At 35.7% G+C, this 20785-nt stretch overlaps 1 protein-coding gene across 1 annotated transcript in view; it reads left to right on the forward strand.

Moving 5' to 3' along the window:
- ntrk2a (neurotrophic tyrosine kinase, receptor, type 2a) overlaps positions 1 to 20785 on the forward strand; it is a 245226-nt gene that overhangs the window by 35556 nt on the left and 188885 nt on the right. The window contains exons 8-11 of the mRNA XM_039750595.1: positions 1018 to 1320; positions 3178 to 3204; positions 4462 to 4523; positions 6148 to 6247. Coding sequence (XP_039606529.1) covers positions 1018 to 1320; positions 3178 to 3204; positions 4462 to 4523; positions 6148 to 6247 — 492 coding nt within the window. The remainder of the gene's footprint in view (positions 1 to 1017; positions 1321 to 3177; positions 3205 to 4461; positions 4524 to 6147; positions 6248 to 20785) is intronic.

Genomic DNA, 20785 nt, shown 5'->3' on the forward strand with positions numbered 1-20785 from the left:
TTATAATTTGGTCACTTCATCTAGGTAGTTTGAACCTTCTTTATGTGACCATGTTGATTTCCTTCACATATAATTTCCTCCCACATCCCAAAGATGTGAATATTATGTTCACTGACATTTCTAAATCAAATTGTTTTGTTGTGTATATATATTGGAGTCTCCTCCATGTCAAATTCCTGTCATATGCCAGTTGGTGCAGGGTTGGCCCAGCTCCCTGTGACAATTTAATGGTCAAAATAATTAGCATTTAGATATTTCAAAAATACAGGTGATTAAAGGGAAACCAATCAATAATAAATCAATAATAAATAGGATTATATTTTCTTCAGACATGCACCTTAGATGAACTTGGTAATCTGATTTAAAAAAGCAGGGATTCTCTTTATTAGGCTTTCTGTGGTTCTGCCTTCTATTGGGAACACCTGTTCCCACAGTTTGTGTGTTTATTTTTTTTTTTTTAGAATATAAGAAGTTTGAAAAAAGAGGAGACCATTCCGTCCATCCGTCTCATTTGCTTTTACCTTTTGTTAAAAAGGGGGCTGGCTTTTTCTGATTCATTCACCTCTCAATAGTTATTCACTCTGTACCTTCACTTTAAAGTTGCTATCTTCATTTGTAAATTCCTCAGGAGCTTTCCTTAAGTATTACAACCCCTAGGCAGACTTACCTCATGCAGGGATTTTCTAGCTTGGCGATTCTAAAAGTATCACTGTGTTTTGCATAGATTTTAGATAGTAGGTTCTTTCATTGGTCCAAGTCTTTGTGTCTTATGTGTTTACTAGGACTGTTTAAGACGTCTTTTTTTACACTGGACAAGTGAAGCTTCTCTGAGACTTCTGCACTGGCATTGAAATTACTGGCAACATTGATATGCTGCATGATACCTTCCAAAATAAAATATTACTGTTTGTTGATGCTTATCTCTGACTTATTGGGATAAGGCTCTTAAATATATTACTAGAAATGTATTACTTATAGCTATGGCTCACTAATTCATACTTCTTCCCATTTGTTTAGTTCCACCAAAAATCATCTATTTAGACAAACCCATGTCCGATCACCACTGGTGCATTCCTTTCAGTGTAAGAGGGAACCCAAAACCAGAACTGCAGTGGTTTTACGAAGGAGCTGTTTTAAATGAGAACGACTTTATCCAGACAAAGATCCATGTTGTTAATGACACTGACCACCATGGCTGCCTCCAGTTGGATAATCCTACACATATCAACAATGGCCAGTACACTTTGCTGGCTAAGAACCAATATGGAATGGATAAGAGCACCGTTTTTGCTCTATTTATGCGGACTCCTTGGGATAATGGTAAGCATAAGAATGCATCTTTTCTGCACAGACCCATCTTTCTATGTATAGACAGATATTATCTAAATTAAAAATACATTATTTTTCTCAGAAATCTAAAAGATAGTGCCTCAATGTTAAATATTACGCTAATATCTGGAATGACCTCTGTTAATCTTGTAAAGATGTATAATTATATTTATATGCTAAAGGACAGACTTAAAATATCCCTTTCACACAAAAATTTGGTGTGCCCTATTCACTTAGTTGCTGTTTCTTTCTATGATTAAAAATACTTATATGTGAACATTTCTAAAAAGTACAAAGTTTTAAATGTGTTTTAATCATTGATACGCTTAAGCCTAACATGTCTCTGTAAGGAATAGTATTAATTTTACAAGTGTTTTCTACTTATTTAGTTTGCCTTAACTCTATATCATATCAAGAAGCAGCTGCCTAAAACCTGGAGCCTTAGGTCCTTACCCTTATGTCATAACAAATCATCATAAATCATAGTTATAGATCACCTATTATAATGCTCATTGACGTTCCAACCAGAGTTGAAAATTTATACATTAATGGCTAAAATAGCAACTTGAAGACCGGTTTCATTATTGGATTTACAAATTGTAGAGAAATATGTACTTTCATTAGGGAGAACTGCAAGACTTCTACTAATGAATTTTTTGAAGTCTTTTAAGTCAGCTTTAAGTGATTTGTATATACAGTATTGAAGATATTTTCCTTAAGCATCTACATAACAGCCATTGAACAGATACATCTCTCTATTATAAAAGAAAATCTTGAGACAAGACTTTTGCCAAGAGATTTTGTCAAGTCCCGCCCTCTTCTCAACCATTTTCAAACACACAAATGGTCCACTCAGCTCTCATTCATGTGAATGCTTTTGTCAGACACAGTTCCTGCACTCTCAGCTCTTATAAATTTTCCTCATTTTAAGTTGTTTATGAAAAGTCCTCAGTTTCATCCTTTAAAGAAGCTTTTCTAGACAGTATTTTTAGACATACAATCTATTTGTTTCCTTCGATGTAGTCATTTTCTGGACAATAATTTTATACATTCTAGATGACATGTCAACGACTAAGCGAAGAAGAATGGGCAACGCATCAAAAAGGGGCCCACAAGCATTGGAGACTAAATAATTCAAAAAAGAACAATAATAATCTAAGTGCAAATGTGGAAATAAGGAAAGTAATAATTAGCCCAGACCAAGTGGAACTGAAAACCTAGCAGGTTCAAGCGGGGTCGGAAAAAAAGACAAAGAGTAGAAGACAAAGTAGAACATCGTAAAGAGGTTCAAAAACGTTGGCGCGATACACATGCAGAGCAGGTTAGAGATTATACAAAGTACTAAAATTCGAAAGTCTCAAAAAACTGATAGTAAAGATTGCATTAGCGCTAACAAACGGAAATTATTACTCAGTGAAATCATGTAGGAAATGCTTGGGTTGGTGATGGAAGAAGTGTTAGTGAGGCCATCAGGGCAGCATACCGCATGGACTGTGTGTAGATCTCAATGTCTCAAAGCAGTGACTGTGACACAGTGCCAATTACTCCTAAATAAACTTTATTTTTATATGAATTACTTATAATTTCTGAAATTTAGGATGTACAACATTCAATTTATTATATATAAAATTTAATTTAGAATGTACAAGGTTCAGTTAAAAATATCCAACAATTAGAGATCCAATTCATATTATCTCAGTACAAATAACTCTTGTACTTTGCATAGATCAACATTTTAAGTTAGATGCATTTGAAGTTAATCCTTTATTTATACCTCATTTAATTTTGTTGTTAACTCTTTTTTAATTGCCAATGTTAACGATCTGTTTTATCTTCTGTTTGTTGTAGATTCAGTCACAGAACCTATATATTATGGTGAGTTGGTTTAAACAGAGCACAGTATGGTGTTACAATGTTTAGCTCATCTGCCACTCAGCTCAAGAGATTTATCTGTGTTTGATTCTTGGTCTGGTCTCTGTATTGCATTTGCACCTCCTTGCCATGCTTGTATGGTATTATCCTGATAATTTTGAGATATGGGAGAAAAGATGGTCAGGAGAAATCAGGTTCAGCTTTAACTTATGTTGGTGAAACAAGATGGTTCACAATATTTTTGAATATGTGTATGCTTTAGTTAATGTATTTGTATTAGCAATTTTTCTATTCATTTTTCATATTGAATATACGTAGTATTTCTCACAGGTCTAAATGACCATGCGTGTATTCTACCTTTGGTCACTGTCTGTGTGGATTTGGGAAGACTTTTTTGCATTTTTTTGTCTATGTCCTTAGGTTTTTCTCCCACAACTCAAAGATTAAGCATTCCAGGCTATACTGAATAGATAATCTCTCTCAGTATAAGTAAATGTGAATATGTGCATGAATATTCATTGCAATAGGCTGGCACCTTGTCCATAGTGGGTTTCAACCTAGCTGGATTATGATTTTAAATATGATAATGTAATTATATATATATATATATATATATATATATATATATATATATATATATATATATATATATATATATATATAAGATATGATGATGAGTTTAAAATGACATTTTAAGATGACATTCATGATTTTTTCTTATTACTAAAAGGTTGCATTTTCTTGCTGTTTTGTTTGTGATCGTAAATAAAAGATCAGTTTTGCTTACTTTTTACCGTCACATTGAACAAAGCTGTACCATAAACATCTGAAACTAAGAGAGCAAAGCAAAGTTAAAAGACGAGCTATCAAGCCAGTCTGTCAATCTGTAGTGTGAGGGCAGACTCATGGAAGACTTAAGAATTCACAAAACAAAAAGGTCTCTTTCTTGTGAAACTGGAGCAACTGAAATGGGATCTTCTTATGTTCTTTTCAGAATGAAGGTTGAGTTCTCTTGACATGCAATTCATTATTTTAAAAATATGCAAAATCAAAAAAAAAGTTAAATAAACAGGGACCCCAGCACCAGTTATAGAACAAATTCTGCATTAAGTTTAAGATGGCCTGTCACTTGATGAATTCTTTACATCTTCTTCATGTAAAAGTAATCAGTAATATATTAGCAAAATAATTGTTTAAAAAATCTGCAATTGCTCAACGTATTTAGAAGCTAAACTATGATTTCACTTTATACTTTTGTAGATTATTCTCCTGAAAATGTGATAATCAATGGTACAGAAGAAAAAACTGAAGAAGGCATCACTGTAAGTGTTTACTTTGGTTTTGACACAAAGTACTAGAAATAGAGTAAGTGGGAAACCCCAAGAAATTCCTTAATTGTTTCAATTAGTCTGAGTACGTGTAATTAGAAAATTGCAGTGTGTGTGGAGTACATTGGTTTTACTTATTAAACAATATTATTTCCTATGTATGAGAACAGAAAAATGTGCAGTAGTAGCTTGTATATATTTTCAGTAGTAGGTAGTATATGTTTATAGTAGTAAGTCATCATGGTTTTAAATTATTGACTAACCAGACTTACAGTAGTCATTATTCATAAAGAGTCAAGTTTAATATCTTCACAAAAATGGTATTTTATATATTTATTTGCCATGCAAAATTGTGTTAGAAAGTTAAGTGGTTTTTTTTTTTTTTCATTTATATGTAGTTTTTGTGTGAAAAAAGATCTGACTTTTAGTGCATTAATCATTTAGCTTTCAACTTGAGATGATTTTTGTCCATGCTGATGCTGGCAAAGAAATCAATGAAGAAGCACTTTAAATAGAATTTCTCAATATTGGATAACACAAAGCCCTTCAGAAAGTCACCTAAAAACTTTGTTAATTTGTTCATTATTCACCAAGATCCATCATTTTTAGAAAAACCACTCCAGAGTGTGGCACTCTGTAACATGGCGTTTGTGATAAATTCCACTAGTAGGTTTTCTGCTTCACTGTTTAATTAATCTTGCTTATTTGTGGGAATAAACGTCTGTGTAAAATGACATATGTGTCTGTGGACTGGTGCCCAGTGCATAGCTCATTTCTGCTTTGTACAAGATGATCTTGTGGCTCTAAACAGGATTAAGCTGGTTTGAAAATGAATTGACAGATGGATTCCTTTTATGTAATGTGCTACTCTGTTTAATCCAATTCAAAAGTATCTAGGTACCCTATATGTACAGCAATCACACTCTGTCACAAATGGTCATTGTGCAATGGTTTCACAACGTAACACCAAAAATAATTCAACTACGTAAAAAATTAGGAGTTGTTATGCATACAAGTTAAAAACAGTTGTATTATTTCAGCCAGTGGGGTTGAGACAAAAAACATTTGCAGAACCGTCACACTTTTTTACAGTTCTATGCTTGTACCTTTTGCCCACTCCTACATCACTTGTGCCCAACTGTTACACTGAGTTTTAGGCAAATTTGTGAGATATCCATCCATCCATTTCCTAACCCGCTGAATCCGAATACAGGGTCACGGGGGTCTGCTGGAGCCAATCCCAGCCAACACAGGGCACAAGGCAGGAACCAATCCAGGGCAGGGTGCCAACCCACCGCAGTTTGTGAGATATGATACCACATAATACTGTAATCACATTATCCATACATTAAAAAATTAAAACTATCCAATAATGTTGAATTGTGTCATGCTAGCAGATTACAATGGCAGTTATAATCGTGCCATTTGTGTAATTTTTTTTCAAATGATTAATTAAAATTGGTAAAAAAAAATAGAAAAAGGAACTAAAATATAGGAATGACAGAATGTTTTACCCTTTAATTTTTACTTAAAACAATTCACAGGGTGTGGTTCAATATGTTTTCTTCTGATTAGTTTCTTCCAGTGTTCACTATTCTATTGAATGGCTTTTTTCTAGGTATATGTGGTGGTGGGCATTGCTGCTGTAGCATTCACTGGATTTGTACTCATGCTGATTATCCTGAAATTTGGACGTAACTCAAAATTTGGAATCAAAGGTAGGAGATTTTGTAAATACAAAACATTTTAAGATAATATAGTATAGTATTTTGTATAATGAAGCAGTTAATTATTTTCAATGTGATTGTTATTGTAAAAAAATAACTTTTGATGTTTTAACCTGAAATGCAAAAAATGCAAAATAAAAGAGCAATGTAACACTCAACAGATTTCTGCATTTTTCATGAATTCGTTTCTCTTAGTTAGAAGCAAACAGCTAATTATTTTACATTAAAAAGAATTTTCATATTGAATGTTCTGTTTCTTTTAAAAAGATTTTCTTTGCTATTCAACAAATTGACAGTTTCAGCCTTTAAAAATACTAATCATTCTGCTTAATTTGGATGAACACCTAGAATACTTTGACATTCTTTCTGTTTGCCTTAAAATATATTCTTGTGACAATTCCATTCTGCCTGTGGTAAAAGTGACTAATGCTCTTTGGTTGTTTGTATTTTGCTGTCCTGTCTGCTTTATAGCACAACTAATAAGGCTTTAGTAAGGTGATTTGCTTGTCTGTCCATGCTGCTAGTAATCCTGATCTTTATGTGAAAGCAATTCTGTGCTAATGTGTTTTGGGTTCTTGAATGGCAAATAATAGACCTCTTTCTTTTAAAGATAAGGTGATTGTGAAGTAATCCATTTACATTTTCCTTATTTACATCAGTTCTGTCATCAGCAAAACAACTCAGAAGCCTTATCAGCATTAATTAAGTGCATCAATGTCACTAATAGATTGAGTGTAGAAGACTCCATTGATACAATATTTAAACTCCTTTTTTCATGTGCAATTTATACTGTTAATGTTTCCAGACCTGAACATTTTTAACCTGAGTTAAAAATCTCCTGGTTAATGATATCCCAAAAAAGCATGCTGATCTTTATGAGCTAATCCCCACAAATTTTCTTGTAAATTTCTCTGACATACCTCTTTTTAAAATTATTATCCTTGATGATCATAAGCATGTGTGTTTAACAATATTTCCTTTGTCAACACGGGAATTGATTTATATCAAACTGTTGATTGATGAACTGATGAAAAAGTTGTGATTGAGAATTACTATAACCTAATGTCTATGTTATTGTAAGATATAAATCAGAAACTTAGTGGTTACAGAGAAGTCTTGTTCAATTCTGATCATAGCAAAAAAAAAAAAAAAATTTTTAAATACTTCCTGGACATATTTGCTGATTCGCTTTTCTGCCTATTATTGTTATGAAAACTTTTATCTGTCTATGCCTTTATTTTCTCAAGACTGGCCTGTTTTAACACCAGTGTTTGAAACTTAGCAAATCATTTGATGAACTGGATGCACAGCATACAGACTTTTGCTGTTTGAGTTTTAACAAGATAAAAACTGGTTCTCCATTACTCTAGTTTTGGCATTATCATTGGATGCTGGTTAAATTCAGGGTGCAGTTTTAAACTCTCATCCTGCATGCATTAGAATTGCTTTTTACGAAGAATTTTATGTGTTCTTAAAAACGTACTTTTATTACTCTTTTGAATATATTGTGAGTGGTTTTTCATATTATGTGCTTATAATAAGCTGAGATGTTAAGTCTGTAGAGATTATTAGATGAAGCAACTGTAAGGTATATGTATTGGTTTATCTATTAGTGTTATCAGATATTGTTGAATAGCATCTTTAAGCCATTAAACGCAATTCTGAGGTCACATGCAGAATATTGTTTCCTTATCACATAAAGAAGATAACAGCTGTAGGTGAATTCCAGAGAAGAGCTGTTTGGTGTGATCTATAAGGAAAGATTGAAGGATTTTAATATTTTCAGATTAAGTATTAAATGATGATTGAGATGTGATATGACAGAAGTATTTAAGGTAATGAAGGGGTCTTTTTTAGGCTAGATGGCAGATATTATTTAGTTCATCAGAAAAAGTCATAGGATGCAGATGGATGCAGACTTATAAGAAATTTTACACAAATTTTATAAATATTTTCTTCACAAAGAGATCCATGTCAAAATAAATTACAGCATAGTATAGTTAGCAGTAGTACTGTGGTAACTTTCAAATCTTGATAATATTTTACAAAAGTTACCCGAACAGGAATGTTAAATCTTTTTGTTTTTAAAATTTTCCTTTCGAATAAAGGGATTAAGAAGCCAATGTAGATTACAGTAGGGAATGCTATTGTATACTGCGAGTATGTCCATTATAAATATAAACAGGAAGCCATTATTATTTTAATTAAATTATTGTAGTAGATATAATTGGTACGGTTGCTGAGGTCTTCTTTTTTATAATGTATAAGTTAGCTCTGTGGACAATATATGCTGATACATACTGCAACAAAAGTTCATTCCCTCCATTTCTCTCCCTAAGCTGGTTATCTATCTATCTATCTATCTATCTATCTATCTATCTATCTATCTATCTATCTATCTATCTATCTATCTATCTATCTATCTATCTATCTATCTATCTATCTATCTATCTATCTATCTACTGCTTGGTAAATGCATTGAAGTTGGCAAATGCATCTTGAAGTTTTAGTTAGGGTCATCATTGTTACCATTTAAAGAGACTTCTGAAACTTACTTGGTTTTCATGCTACTTATCTGTACTTTTGGTAAGATTTTCTTAGGTGTTTTTGCCCTCCATTTCTCATCTTATAAACATGTCTCTGTGTAGGAAATTTGTCAGTATCTGCTTGTTTCATGGTATCAACAATTTGGTCTACTTTCTGACAATTTTCATGTTAACTTGTTGTGATATTTTTTCTTTCACTTGAATGCCTTGCTGATCATTTTTCTTCTCATAATGTTGCCTCTTCCTCTAGCTGTCAAACTTACTTGAACCCACCTTTTATAAATGAAATCTTCTGCCTTAGTCTTTGTCCTTTCTCATCAATTAGTCTCACCTCAATAGGAATATACTATGGGACTGGGAAAAGATTAATTGTGGATTGGGCAGAGTGTGCAATGAAATGACAAGCTGATATTCTGTTTAGTTTCAACATTTTCAGATTTCTTAAAATCATTTTGAATACAAACAACAAAGCAAGGAATTTTAGCCTCCATCATGGTCTTTAAGCCTTCCCCTGAAAAGAGCAACTAAAACATAAACAGCTGTTGTTTTAAGATGCTACTATAATTATAGGTAAATAATTTTCCTGTTAGAGTTAGAGTTAGAGTTTATTTATTAATCAGGTCAGCTAGCAATTTAACTCTTGACTGATGCATTGAATTTACAACCAGCACTTTCTCCTAATCAATATGGCATTTACTTATTCGCTGTACCTTAGGGTGGGTTGAAGAAAAAACATTTTTTAATCTAGAACTCTACAAAATGGCTGTAGATCAGATTCTGTAGCAATCTTGAAAGTTCCTTCTAGATTACGTTATTCTCAACCTTTTTATAATGTTTAACAATATTGGATGTGATGAACATTATAGTGTGTACCTACAGCATTTTACAAAATTTTAAAATACAGCACAGTTATCCATCCATCCTCTTCTGCTTATCTGAGATTGGGTCGCGGGTGCAGCAGCTTGAGCAGAGATGCCCAGAATTCCCTCTCCACCACCACTTCTTCTAGCTCTTCCGGGTGAATCCTAAGTCGTTACCAGGACAGCCAGGAGACAGCGTGTCCTGGGTCTTCCCCGGGGGCCTACTCCCGGTTAGTTGTGCCTGGAACACCTCACCAGGGAGGCGTCCAGGAGGTATCCTGATCAGATGCCCATCCACCTCATCTAACTCCTCTCGATGCGGAGGAGCAGCGGCTCTACTCTGAGCCCCTCCTGGATGACTGAGCTTCTCACCCTATCTTTAAGGGAAAGCCCAGACACCCTGCAGAGGAAACTCATTTCAGCCGCTTTTATTCGTGATCTTGTTCTTTCGGTCACTACCCATAGCTCATGACCATAGGTGAGAGTAGGAACGTAGATCGACTGGTTAATTGAGAGCTTTGCCTTACAGCTCAGCTCCTTTTTCACCACGACAGACCGATGCATTAGCCCGCTTTACTGCAGATGCTGCACCGATCCACCTGTCGATCTCACGCTCCATTCTTCCCTCACTCGTGAACAAGGCCCCGAGATACTTGAACTCCTCCACTTGGTGCAGGATCTCGCTCCCAACCCTGAGAGGGCTCTCTACCCTTTTCCTTTTCCGGCTGAGGACCATGGTCTCGGATTTGGAGGTGCTGATTCCCAACCCAGCCGCTTCACACTCAGCTGCGAACCAACCCAGAGAGAGCTGAAGATCACGGCCTGATGAAGCAAACAGGACAACATCATCTGCAAAAAGAAGTGACCCAATCCTGAGTCCACCAGACCGGGTCCCCTCAACGCCTTGGCTGCACCTAGAAATTCTGTCCAAAGTGTTAGGAACAGTATCTGCGACAAAGGGCAGCCCTGGCAGAGTCCAACTCTCACTGGAAATGGGCTCGACTTACTGCCGGCAATGCGGACCAAGCTCTTGATACTGGTTGTACATGGGGTCCAGTACCCCATACTCCCGGAGCACCCCCCACAGGATTCCCCGAGGGGCACGGTCGAACGCCTTTTCCAAGTCGACAAAACACATGTAGACAGGTTAGGCAAACTCCCATGCACCCTCCAGGACCCTGCTAAGGATGCAGAGCTGGTCCACTGTTCCACGACCAGGACGAAAACCACACTGTTCCTCCTGAATCTGAGGTTCGACTATCTGACGGACCCTTCTCTCCAGGACCCCCGGATAGACTTTTCCTGGGAGGCTGAGGGGTGTGATCCCTCTGTAGTTGGAACTCACACTCCGGTCCCCCTTCTTAAAGAGGGAGACCGCCACCCCGGTCTGCCAATACAGAGGCACGTCGCCGATGTCCATGCGATGCTGCAGAGGCATGTCAAACAGGACAGTCCTACAACATCCAGAGCCTTGAGGAACTCAGGGCGTATCTCATCCACCTCAGTGACCTCAGTCCCAGAGATGGAGGAGCCAACCTCCGAGTCCCCAGGCTCTGCTTCCTCATTGGAAGGCATGTTAGTTGGATTGAGGAGGTCTTCGAAGTACTCCCCCCACCGACCCACAATGTCCTGAATCAAGATCAGCAGCGCACCATCCTCACCATATACAGTGTTGACACTGCACTGCTTCCACCTCCTGAGACACCAGATGATGGACCAGAATCTCCTCGAAGCAGTCCGAAAGTCGTTCTCCATGGCCTCCCCAAACTCCTCCCATACCTGAGTTTTTGCCTCAGCAATCACCAAAGTCGCATTCCGCTTGGCCTGCCGGTACCTATTAGCTGCCTCCAGAGTCCCACAGGACAAAAGGGTCCTGTTGGACTCCTTCTTCCGCTTGATGGCATCCTTCACCGCCGGTGTCCACTAACAGATTCAGGGATTGCCGCCACGACAGGCACCGGCCACCTTACGGCCACAGCTCCAGTCAGCCACCTCAACAATAGAGGCATGGAACATGGCCCATTCAGACTCAATGTCCCCCACCTCCCTTGGGACGTGGTCGAAGTTCTGCCGGAGGTGGGAGTTGAAGGTACTTCTGACAGCACAGTTAATATGTAGTAATTAAACTTAAGTTAGTCCTGAAGAGTTGCATTCTCAGAGACTGGTTAAATAGCAAAAAAACTAAACAGGTAAAAACTTATATACACTTATACAGATTTGAAATTGCTATTTTAATTACTCATATCCACAAAGAATAAAGAAAAAAAAGCACAGTTTTTTAGAAAGGTTTATAATGAAGAATTGATTTTGATTAATTAGAATCAGCTATTAGTATTAAAAGGTTTACATAGAGTGCTTTACAAGTTATAAAGAGACTAAATTGCCTAGAACATTCAGTAGAAAAAAATGTTTTAATTGTGTTGTCTGTATTTGTGCAGCTTGATACACTCCATGAGGGCAAAAGATTTGTTTTTGTTCTTCAAAAGCAATATCAAAATTTAAGGAGTGCAAATGGAAGTCATCTTGGCAAAGAGGAAAAATAGTAGGCCTGTGTTATTGTTTGAATAGAAAGCAATAATTAATTTTTGATTTGTGTGTTGACATTACTGGTGAGTCTAATAAAAATCATCAGTAGAATTAGTTCACTTCTGTTGGCTACTCCTGTTTCTAGCCTTCATAGTATATAGTACATAGTCTTCCTAAAACCTCCGCTAACAGTAATTATAACATAAAAATAGATTTTATATTGTATAATTTAATTCTGTTTATCATTGAGATTAATTTCTCTTTTTATTTTTGTTTAGCTTAATTAGTGTTTGTGTATATAAATGGTGAAAATATCTGTTACTGAACTATAGTTGTATTAATAAATATGTATTAGTACTCTTGAGTCTGTACTCTGTGAAAAGTGCAAATGCAAGAATAAATTGAATTAATGTGTATACAGAAGTAGCATTTATCAATTGTGTAGCCAAAATATGGTATCAAATCAGAACAAAATAGTTATAGTTGAACTGGAATTTTATTCCTTACCCTATATAAATTCAAGACCAGTTTAAGAAAGTCACAGACAGTTAACTGTTGGAAACCAAATGGTGTACATTATAGCTGTACTAGATATGTTTATAGTTTGTGTGTGCTCCTAAAGTCACAATAAAGTTAGATTCATACAATGGTGAAATTATTATCTACCGGCATTCACTGTACAGTCAGCACGGTACTTTATAAATAGACCTGAAAATCACTGTTTAGTTTTGGGCTCTAGAGCAAAAGTAATCAATTTCATGATTTTAGTTTTCTGTATAAATATTTGATTTCAGAAAGTATAGAGTATACTAAATATGTTATGAAATCATATTTGAGAGAAAAATGTTACAGTTCATCAGAGTAATCAATTTATCCTTTCATTCAGTCATCCATTATTCCATCCAGCAACTCATTTTCTGATCTCACTTAAGTAACAGTTAGTATATAGCAGAAACCGACCCTACACAGGATGCTTGTCTATTTTGACGTCCATTTATTTGCATTGAGCCAATTCAGAGCTCTCAATATATGAAACTAAATTGCTTTGTAGTATGAGGGAAAAAAGACCCAAAGAGTTCCTGGTAGAAATCTAAATCATCACAGAGAAAACAACAGGAGTTCAAATGGGGTCCAAGTTCTACCAAACAATTTAATCTTATATTTAAAAATTACTTAAGTACAATATATGTCAAAGGTGAACTTTGGGTTCTTCATCTGTGATATGGTTGTAATAATAGTATATTCTGTGACACTTTCACTTTTTATATTTGGCTGTCTCTTTATTTGCTTTTATGATAATTCAATAATAAGTATTGGTACCTCCCAGCTCCTAAGTCCTAGGTTCAAAACTTGGCTGTTTCACGTTTGAATTTTCTTCTCACGTACTTTTGGTTTTTCTCCATGTACAGTGGAAGCTCGGTTCACGACCATAATTCATTCCAAAACTCTAGTCATAAACCGATTTGGACGTGAACCGAAGTAATTTCCCCCATAGGATTGTATGTAAATACAATTAATCCATTCCAGACCATACGAACTGTATGTAAATATATTTTTTTAAAGATTTTTAAGCACAAATATAGTTAATCATACCATAGAATGCACAGCGTAATAATAAACTAAATGTAAAAACATTGAATAACACTGAGAAAACCTTGAACAACAGCGAAAACTAACACTGCAAGAGTTCACGCTATAGCGCTACGAATCGCTCGCTAAGAACACTTTTTTTAATGAGTTTTAAGCACAGGGAAAAAAATGAACATTTGAAAAATCCATAATTTAATAAACCACCAAGAAAAGTAGCATTGCAACAATGCACGCTACGAACCGATCGCTGTAAACAGAAGTGAAGTGGAGGTTAAAACCCAATAGAAAAAAGTCTTCATTAAATACGAGGTTAAAACAATACTTGGATCTGTCTCTTTAAAAACAAGCCCGGTGTATTCTTTAACTGCCTTCTCGGCCTTATACATCCAGCTGTCTCTTTCGCTGTCTCGCGCGTGCGTGTGTGTGTGTCTCTCTTGCACATATGTGTCTCTCTCTCATGCGCATCTGTGTGTCTCTCTTTCGCACGTCTTTCTATGTGTCTCTCTCGCAAGTGTCTGTGTGTGTGTGTGTGTCTCTCTCTTGCTCGCTCGCTGCACAGAGAATGCAAAGGGAGAGACTTAACACGTGTGGAAATCATCGGCGCGCACAAACCGAAAGTGAAACTGGCCTGTTCGAATACCGAGTGTGTGGTCATAAACAGATGCAAAAGTTTGGCAAACTTTTTAGTTGTAAACCGATTTATACGTGTTCCGAGACGTTTGTGAACTGAGGTTCCACTGTACTTCTGTTCCCTGAATCATCCAAAGGTGTAAAGAGGTTAGTTGGTGACTCTAAATTTAGCCTGTGAGTTTCCTACTTAAAGAAATCCAGCATTTTAAAATACTACAACTTCTTTTCAATGAAGCTGTATATTGAACAGGTACAGACAATCCTAAATTCAACCTTAAGAGATAGTAAACTTTGGCCAGTGACTTCATTGCAAATGTTTATGAACCCACAGCAGCCAAAACACAATATTTTTAACTTAGTGATCTCATAAATCTATCATTTGTGTACATTGGACAGTTGCTGGAAGTAAACTTCCTGTTTTATCTTGTGATCTGTGTTAATTAATGTCGCAGCTAACACTTACTATTTCATTTATATTGATTTATTTGGCTGATGCTTTTTATCCAAAGCAACTTATAACATTTGAAATACAATTTGTTATATTTCTTTTCTTTTTTCCAATTAGAGTACAGGCGGGTAAAGTTACTTGCTCAGGGTCACACAATTTTCATTGGCAGAATTTGAGCCCACAACCTCAGGGTTTGAAGTCCAAAACCTTAACCACTGTGCCACACTGCCAAATTACTATTTCAAGATTCAGTTTTATTTTCCGGAATAAAATTGTTAACATGGCTTGTTCTTACAGTAGCTTATATACTAATTAATAAGGAATAATAAAAATAAAGACAAATAAAATTATGGCAGGAAGGTTTATAAAGAAGCAAAACATAGTACTATATTGTTGCAGAAATACAGTATGATCCTTTAGACATACATGCAATATAAAATATGCTTACTAAAATATAGTATACAAACAATTTGCAGTTTAATATGCTCATCCAGCAGTATGCAGTAGTTTGTAGTATATTATATAAAACTATGATATTTAACAAGCATGGAGCATAACAAATAGCAATAAGTACAATATTAACAATTCATGACACTATTGTTGAAAACAGATGCTGGGTCTTCTCCTTAGTGATTCTAATGTCTCGAGTTCACTGTGAAGTCCCCTCCCAAGGTCAAGAGGGCTATTTTGATTGAAATGACTGTGATATCAAGTAGTAGTATAGCATAGAAACCATTTAATAAGGTAGTTATTAAAGAGCAACGGGAACTGTTGAAACAACAGTATTAAAAGGAGTATGCCTTTGCTGTAAATGCCAAGATTAATTACACTGGTAGGTAGATCATTGCCTCCAACAATAATTCTGTTGGTATTTTAAGAAAGCTCATGAATTTTGTTATTGTGTATTATCATGACCATAATAAGATGTAACATTTTTTGTCTGGAAAAGTAGGGGCAAAGCCATTCATTATGTTATATCTCAGCAATGAATTAAAGGTTTGCTCGAAATGCTACCAAACACTAATGTAAAGAATAATGTAACTATTTAATTATGTGAAGATACATTACTATTTTTTCAGTATAGCCTCAGTGTTTCAAAGCTAGCTTGTCAGAGGTTTGCAGCACATGGAATTTCAAGTGGTTAACAATGACCATTCTTCCCCTGAGGTTTTTTTGTTTTGGTGACGTTCAAGGACAGAATGTTCCAACTGCAGTACATTATTTCTTCCCATAGTTACATTTCTTTAGATGGCCCAATGATTCTGATGTCATTAGTACTTTTGATGATGTGGCTGGCATTAATATATATAATATTGAGTACTGTCTGAGGCAGACTTTTAAGTGTCACTGTGGATGAGATCTTGTTACCAGAAAATAAACAACCTGGTACATTAAGCCATATTTATGCAGTATAAAGAAACAATTTACTTTGCCCACTGTATGAAAAGGAGATTGCTGTGTGTTACTTGATTGTATTTGATTGCTACAATTTGGCAGTATAAAGTTAGCTAATATTACATTTTTCCTATGTTTTTATTTGACTTTTAATTCTGTTATAACTCTCATTTTTATGAGACCCCGGAGGTAATACATTAATACACTATACAGGTGCTGGTCATAAAATTAGAATATCATGACAAAGTTGATTTATTTCAGTAATTCCATTCAAAAAGAGAAACTTGTATATTAGATTCATTCATCACACACAGACTGATGTATTTCAAATGTTTATTTCTTTTAATTTTGATGATTATAACTGACTAATGAAAGACCCAAATTCAGTATCTCGGAAAATTAGAATATTGTGAAAGGGTTCAATATTGAAGACACCTGGTGCCACACTCTAATTAATCAGCTAATTAACTCAAAACACCTGCAAAAGCCTTTAAATGGTCTCTCAGTCTAGTTCTGTAGGCTACACAATCACGGGGAAGACTGCTGACTTGACAGTTGTCCAAAAGACGACCATTGACACCTTGCACAAGGAGGGCAAGACACAAAAGGTCATTTTCTACCACTGTCATGATATTCTAATTCAACATGAACCAAGGTAACATTTTTAAGAAATGTACTGAAGCAGTTAAAGGCATATTAGTTACCATGATAAATTAAGGAGATATTCTTATATTATTTCACTTGTGTCTGCTTGTGCTCGATATAAACAATGGTTGCCACAACTATTGTATCCCTCTACAACAATAGCGAGGAATCCGTGTTCCTGGCAGACTTTTTGGTCTTAGGATTATCTTCACGTCTTCAATTCTTCAATGTGACCAGTTATTGACTGTGGTATTTGACTGTTTATTTTGTGCATACTTTGTTACTGACCGAAACTGCATTATGACACTACCATTTTACACCTCCTTTATCCTTCACTTCAACATAAGCCTCCCGATAAAATGAAAAGGCAAGTTGCAACCAACAGAAATGGTCTCGCCAGCCTACATACTCACACCAACGCACAAAAGTAGAAACATCTACATCACGCCAGACCAACCAGCACAGGCAAGATGCCTTAGAACAACAAAGACAACATATGACAAACAGAACATATTGGATAAGATGGCAGTCTTTCCACCTAGACAATGAACGAAAAGCAGATTACACACACAACCTTTCTGAAGAGCAGCGGCAAACTTCCAGACAACAAGAAACATTGCGACAGAAAAACAACAAGGATTCCATAACACTGACAACTCAAAACAAGATATTCCCATTATGTTACAGCATAGGCAATTCCCTGTTCGTTTAGCATATTGCGTGACTATCACCAAGTCACAACGACAAACGTTTAATAACATCAGAGTTTATTTGCCAGACCCTGTGTTTACCCATGGCTACATTTTCCAGAGTTACATCAAACCCTGGTAAATCGTACAGGTACATGTGGGTTACGCACAGGGGAATATTTTCACTGACAATAACGGTTATGCAACAAATTGCGTTTTCCGACAATTATTATAGACGTCGGTATACTACATTACCTGATGGCCACACTTCAAACATACTGACTTACATGTGCCTTACATTTCCCATCTTATCCAATATGTTCTGTTAACCTGTTCATGTTACACTTTGTATTGTAAATATTCATGCTGTTGTTAAGTGACTGTAATAACATCCCATACTAATCATTTGACTATTCTAATATTGAGTCCTCTCACATGTCACTACTTATTAAAATAATCTCCTTTCTTACTGTAACATTTGATGTTCTTCTTTTCCTCATCATCATTTCATTAACGCTTTTATTCTTGCAAAATGTTCGCAAGGACAATTTCCTAATGAGATATATATGCCATAATCTAGCCAAAATACAAATGACAGTTTTTGCTTGTTTTAGACTAGCAGGTAATCAATTATAAATCTTTAACATCCACTTACTAAATTTTCTCTGGAGTCAAAGGTTCAGAGAACTGTGGTAGAAGGAGCAAAAAAACATAGAACTGCGCCCAAAACAATGTATCAAATAATTTAAAATGGTGAGCAGGAAAACCTTGCAGTTTTAATGAGAAAAATTACATCTTCTTTCTGTCACGAAGTCTTTAAAATTTGCCACAAAAGGTGTGATGGCCAAGCACTGACACTACTGCAATGCAATATGAGTTTTTTTATCATAGTTGAAAATGCTGATTCATGGCAGTAATTTGAGGCAAAAATGATGAGAGTTTGAATGTCCAGTTTCTGCACGAGGGGAACATTTCCTGCAATAACCACCTTTGCCCACTGAAAGTGACAGGGTCATGGGGGGATCCTTCAGAGAATACTTTTCTTGGAGGTCAATCAGCTTATTTTGCAGCAATTTCAGCACTGGCCCGTTGACAGACTTGCTGTGTTTCAATGGAGAATTCTGTGACACTTTTTATTACCAATGGATTTTTAATGACCAGTAGGACTTGTTTTCTGAGGCTGAAGTCTTCAAAGTGAGTTTTGAAATCTTAAGTAAATTTCTCCAGGATCTCAACATAATTCTCATGGCAATGTTTTCCTTTTGTTTGTGCCAGACATTTTCAAACAGAAAAATTAGCAGGTCTTTCTGAGTGACACAAAACATTTTACTACCTTGCATCTGTTGAACCAACTAACATTATTCTGGAGAAGTAAATAATAAAATGGTGCACTAACCTTTGTCAGGAATGTGCAATATAAATAATGCTGCAGGGCAAATAATGCATTGTAGTCATAACCTCAGAATATATTTCTCATAAACTGGCACACAACCTTTCCGATGGTTTATGCAGTGATAAGGTATCAGGTTTGAGTGATGATCTTTCAAGAGCTTCATCGGTCCATTCTCTTCACCCATCATGCATTGTGCTCCATCAGGATCTATTGACAACACTTGCTTCAGATCACTCACACTCAGCATCTACATTATTGCTTAATGAATTTTTCCGTCTTGTGTGACCATCAAGCATAGCTTGTATCACTTCACTCATGCATTCTTTTACTATTTTAGCATCAGAGGAGGGTTTTTTATGCTTGCCCAAGACCACATACAGTAACTATTAGTGAGGCATCCATTGCACACTCTTGTTGAATCATTGTCTTAATAATTGTTTTGCTTGTAGCTTTGATATGATAAATTCAGATGGTTTAATTTTGTGGCTGTTATCTCATTGCAGTGGCGATAGTTCTGTTCAAAATGTATGTGCTTGGTATCATAGTGGTGTTTCACATTGCTAGTCTTTATTTACAATGGCAATTGTTTAATGACAAATTAAGCACTAATTTCAAACTTCAGTCCATTCATCCTAAAATGTGTGATTTGTATTTGCTAACTTTCCTTTTCTTTTGGTTGAACATTTTTGAATCATTTTTACTTTTTTGCTGAGAATATTCTTGAGGCAGTCTGTGGAATGTTGTGTAATGTTGGATGTTTAATGTGAAGCCTGCTCACAATGTCTAATATGGTGGGCTGAGGTCTCAAGCAGTGGTAATCAAGTGGTCATCAAGTTCATACACAGAGCTTTGCACCTTCTGTCAATGAACCAGATACAACAGCCCCAGTAACAAGCACTTTTAGGTTAGATTGCTTACATAGTGTTAGTTATTTTTTTCTGTGTGCTGACAACACATAAACGAAAGAACTGAATTTTTGTTTTGTTCATTGTCCAGTTTAAATTGTGTTGGGTCCAGATCCACACTGGAGTCCACCTATTGAGTACCGCTCATATTATTACTTGTGAGTTAGAATTGACATTTCCTATTCATTGGACAAGATCAGCATCAGATTTTCTTTTCCAAAGTCAATCTGATAAAGATTTCTGAAGCAGGACAACAGACCAAAGGAAAACAGGACCAAAAAGTAGGCAGCTCAGGGTCAAAACCAAAATTCAAATACTTGGTTTCTCTTTATTTTCCTTTCACATTAAACACCGGATGTTGTTAGATTTTTTTCTTTTAAACTAGATTCTTTCACCTTTTCAAACACAAAGTCCTTTTTGTTATCTAAATAATGGACATTTTCTATGTATGTTTCCTTTCTCAACATTATATGTTTTGTTTTCTATTTAAATCTAATTATTCCACAAATGGGCATACTGTTTCCCTCCCTTTGATGAGTAAAGATCTAACAAGAAAGTTCTGCTCAGCACACTTTATATTTGAAATTGTGCCCAAATGTCATGTGTTGCAACATGCATAGTTAAGGAGCATAACTTCTCAAAGATGTCTTTCCATGAGGACTGATTAACATTACTAATGTTAGGTACAATGCCTAGTAGGTGCTGGGCGGTCTTGTGGCCTCGGAACCCCTGCAGATTTTGTATTTTGTTTCCAGCCCTCTGGAGTTTTTTTTCTTTTGTTTGTATTTTCTGTCCTCCTGGCCTTCTGACCTTATTTTATTCTTTGTTACTTAGTATTGCCTAATCTTATTTTTATATTTTTCATTCTTCATCTTGTAAAGCACTTTGAGCTACATAATTTG

This window comes from Polypterus senegalus, chromosome 4 (assembly GCF_016835505.1).
Source record: "Polypterus senegalus isolate Bchr_013 chromosome 4, ASM1683550v1, whole genome shotgun sequence".
Classification (NCBI taxonomy): domain Eukaryota; kingdom Metazoa; phylum Chordata; class Cladistia; order Polypteriformes; family Polypteridae; genus Polypterus; species Polypterus senegalus.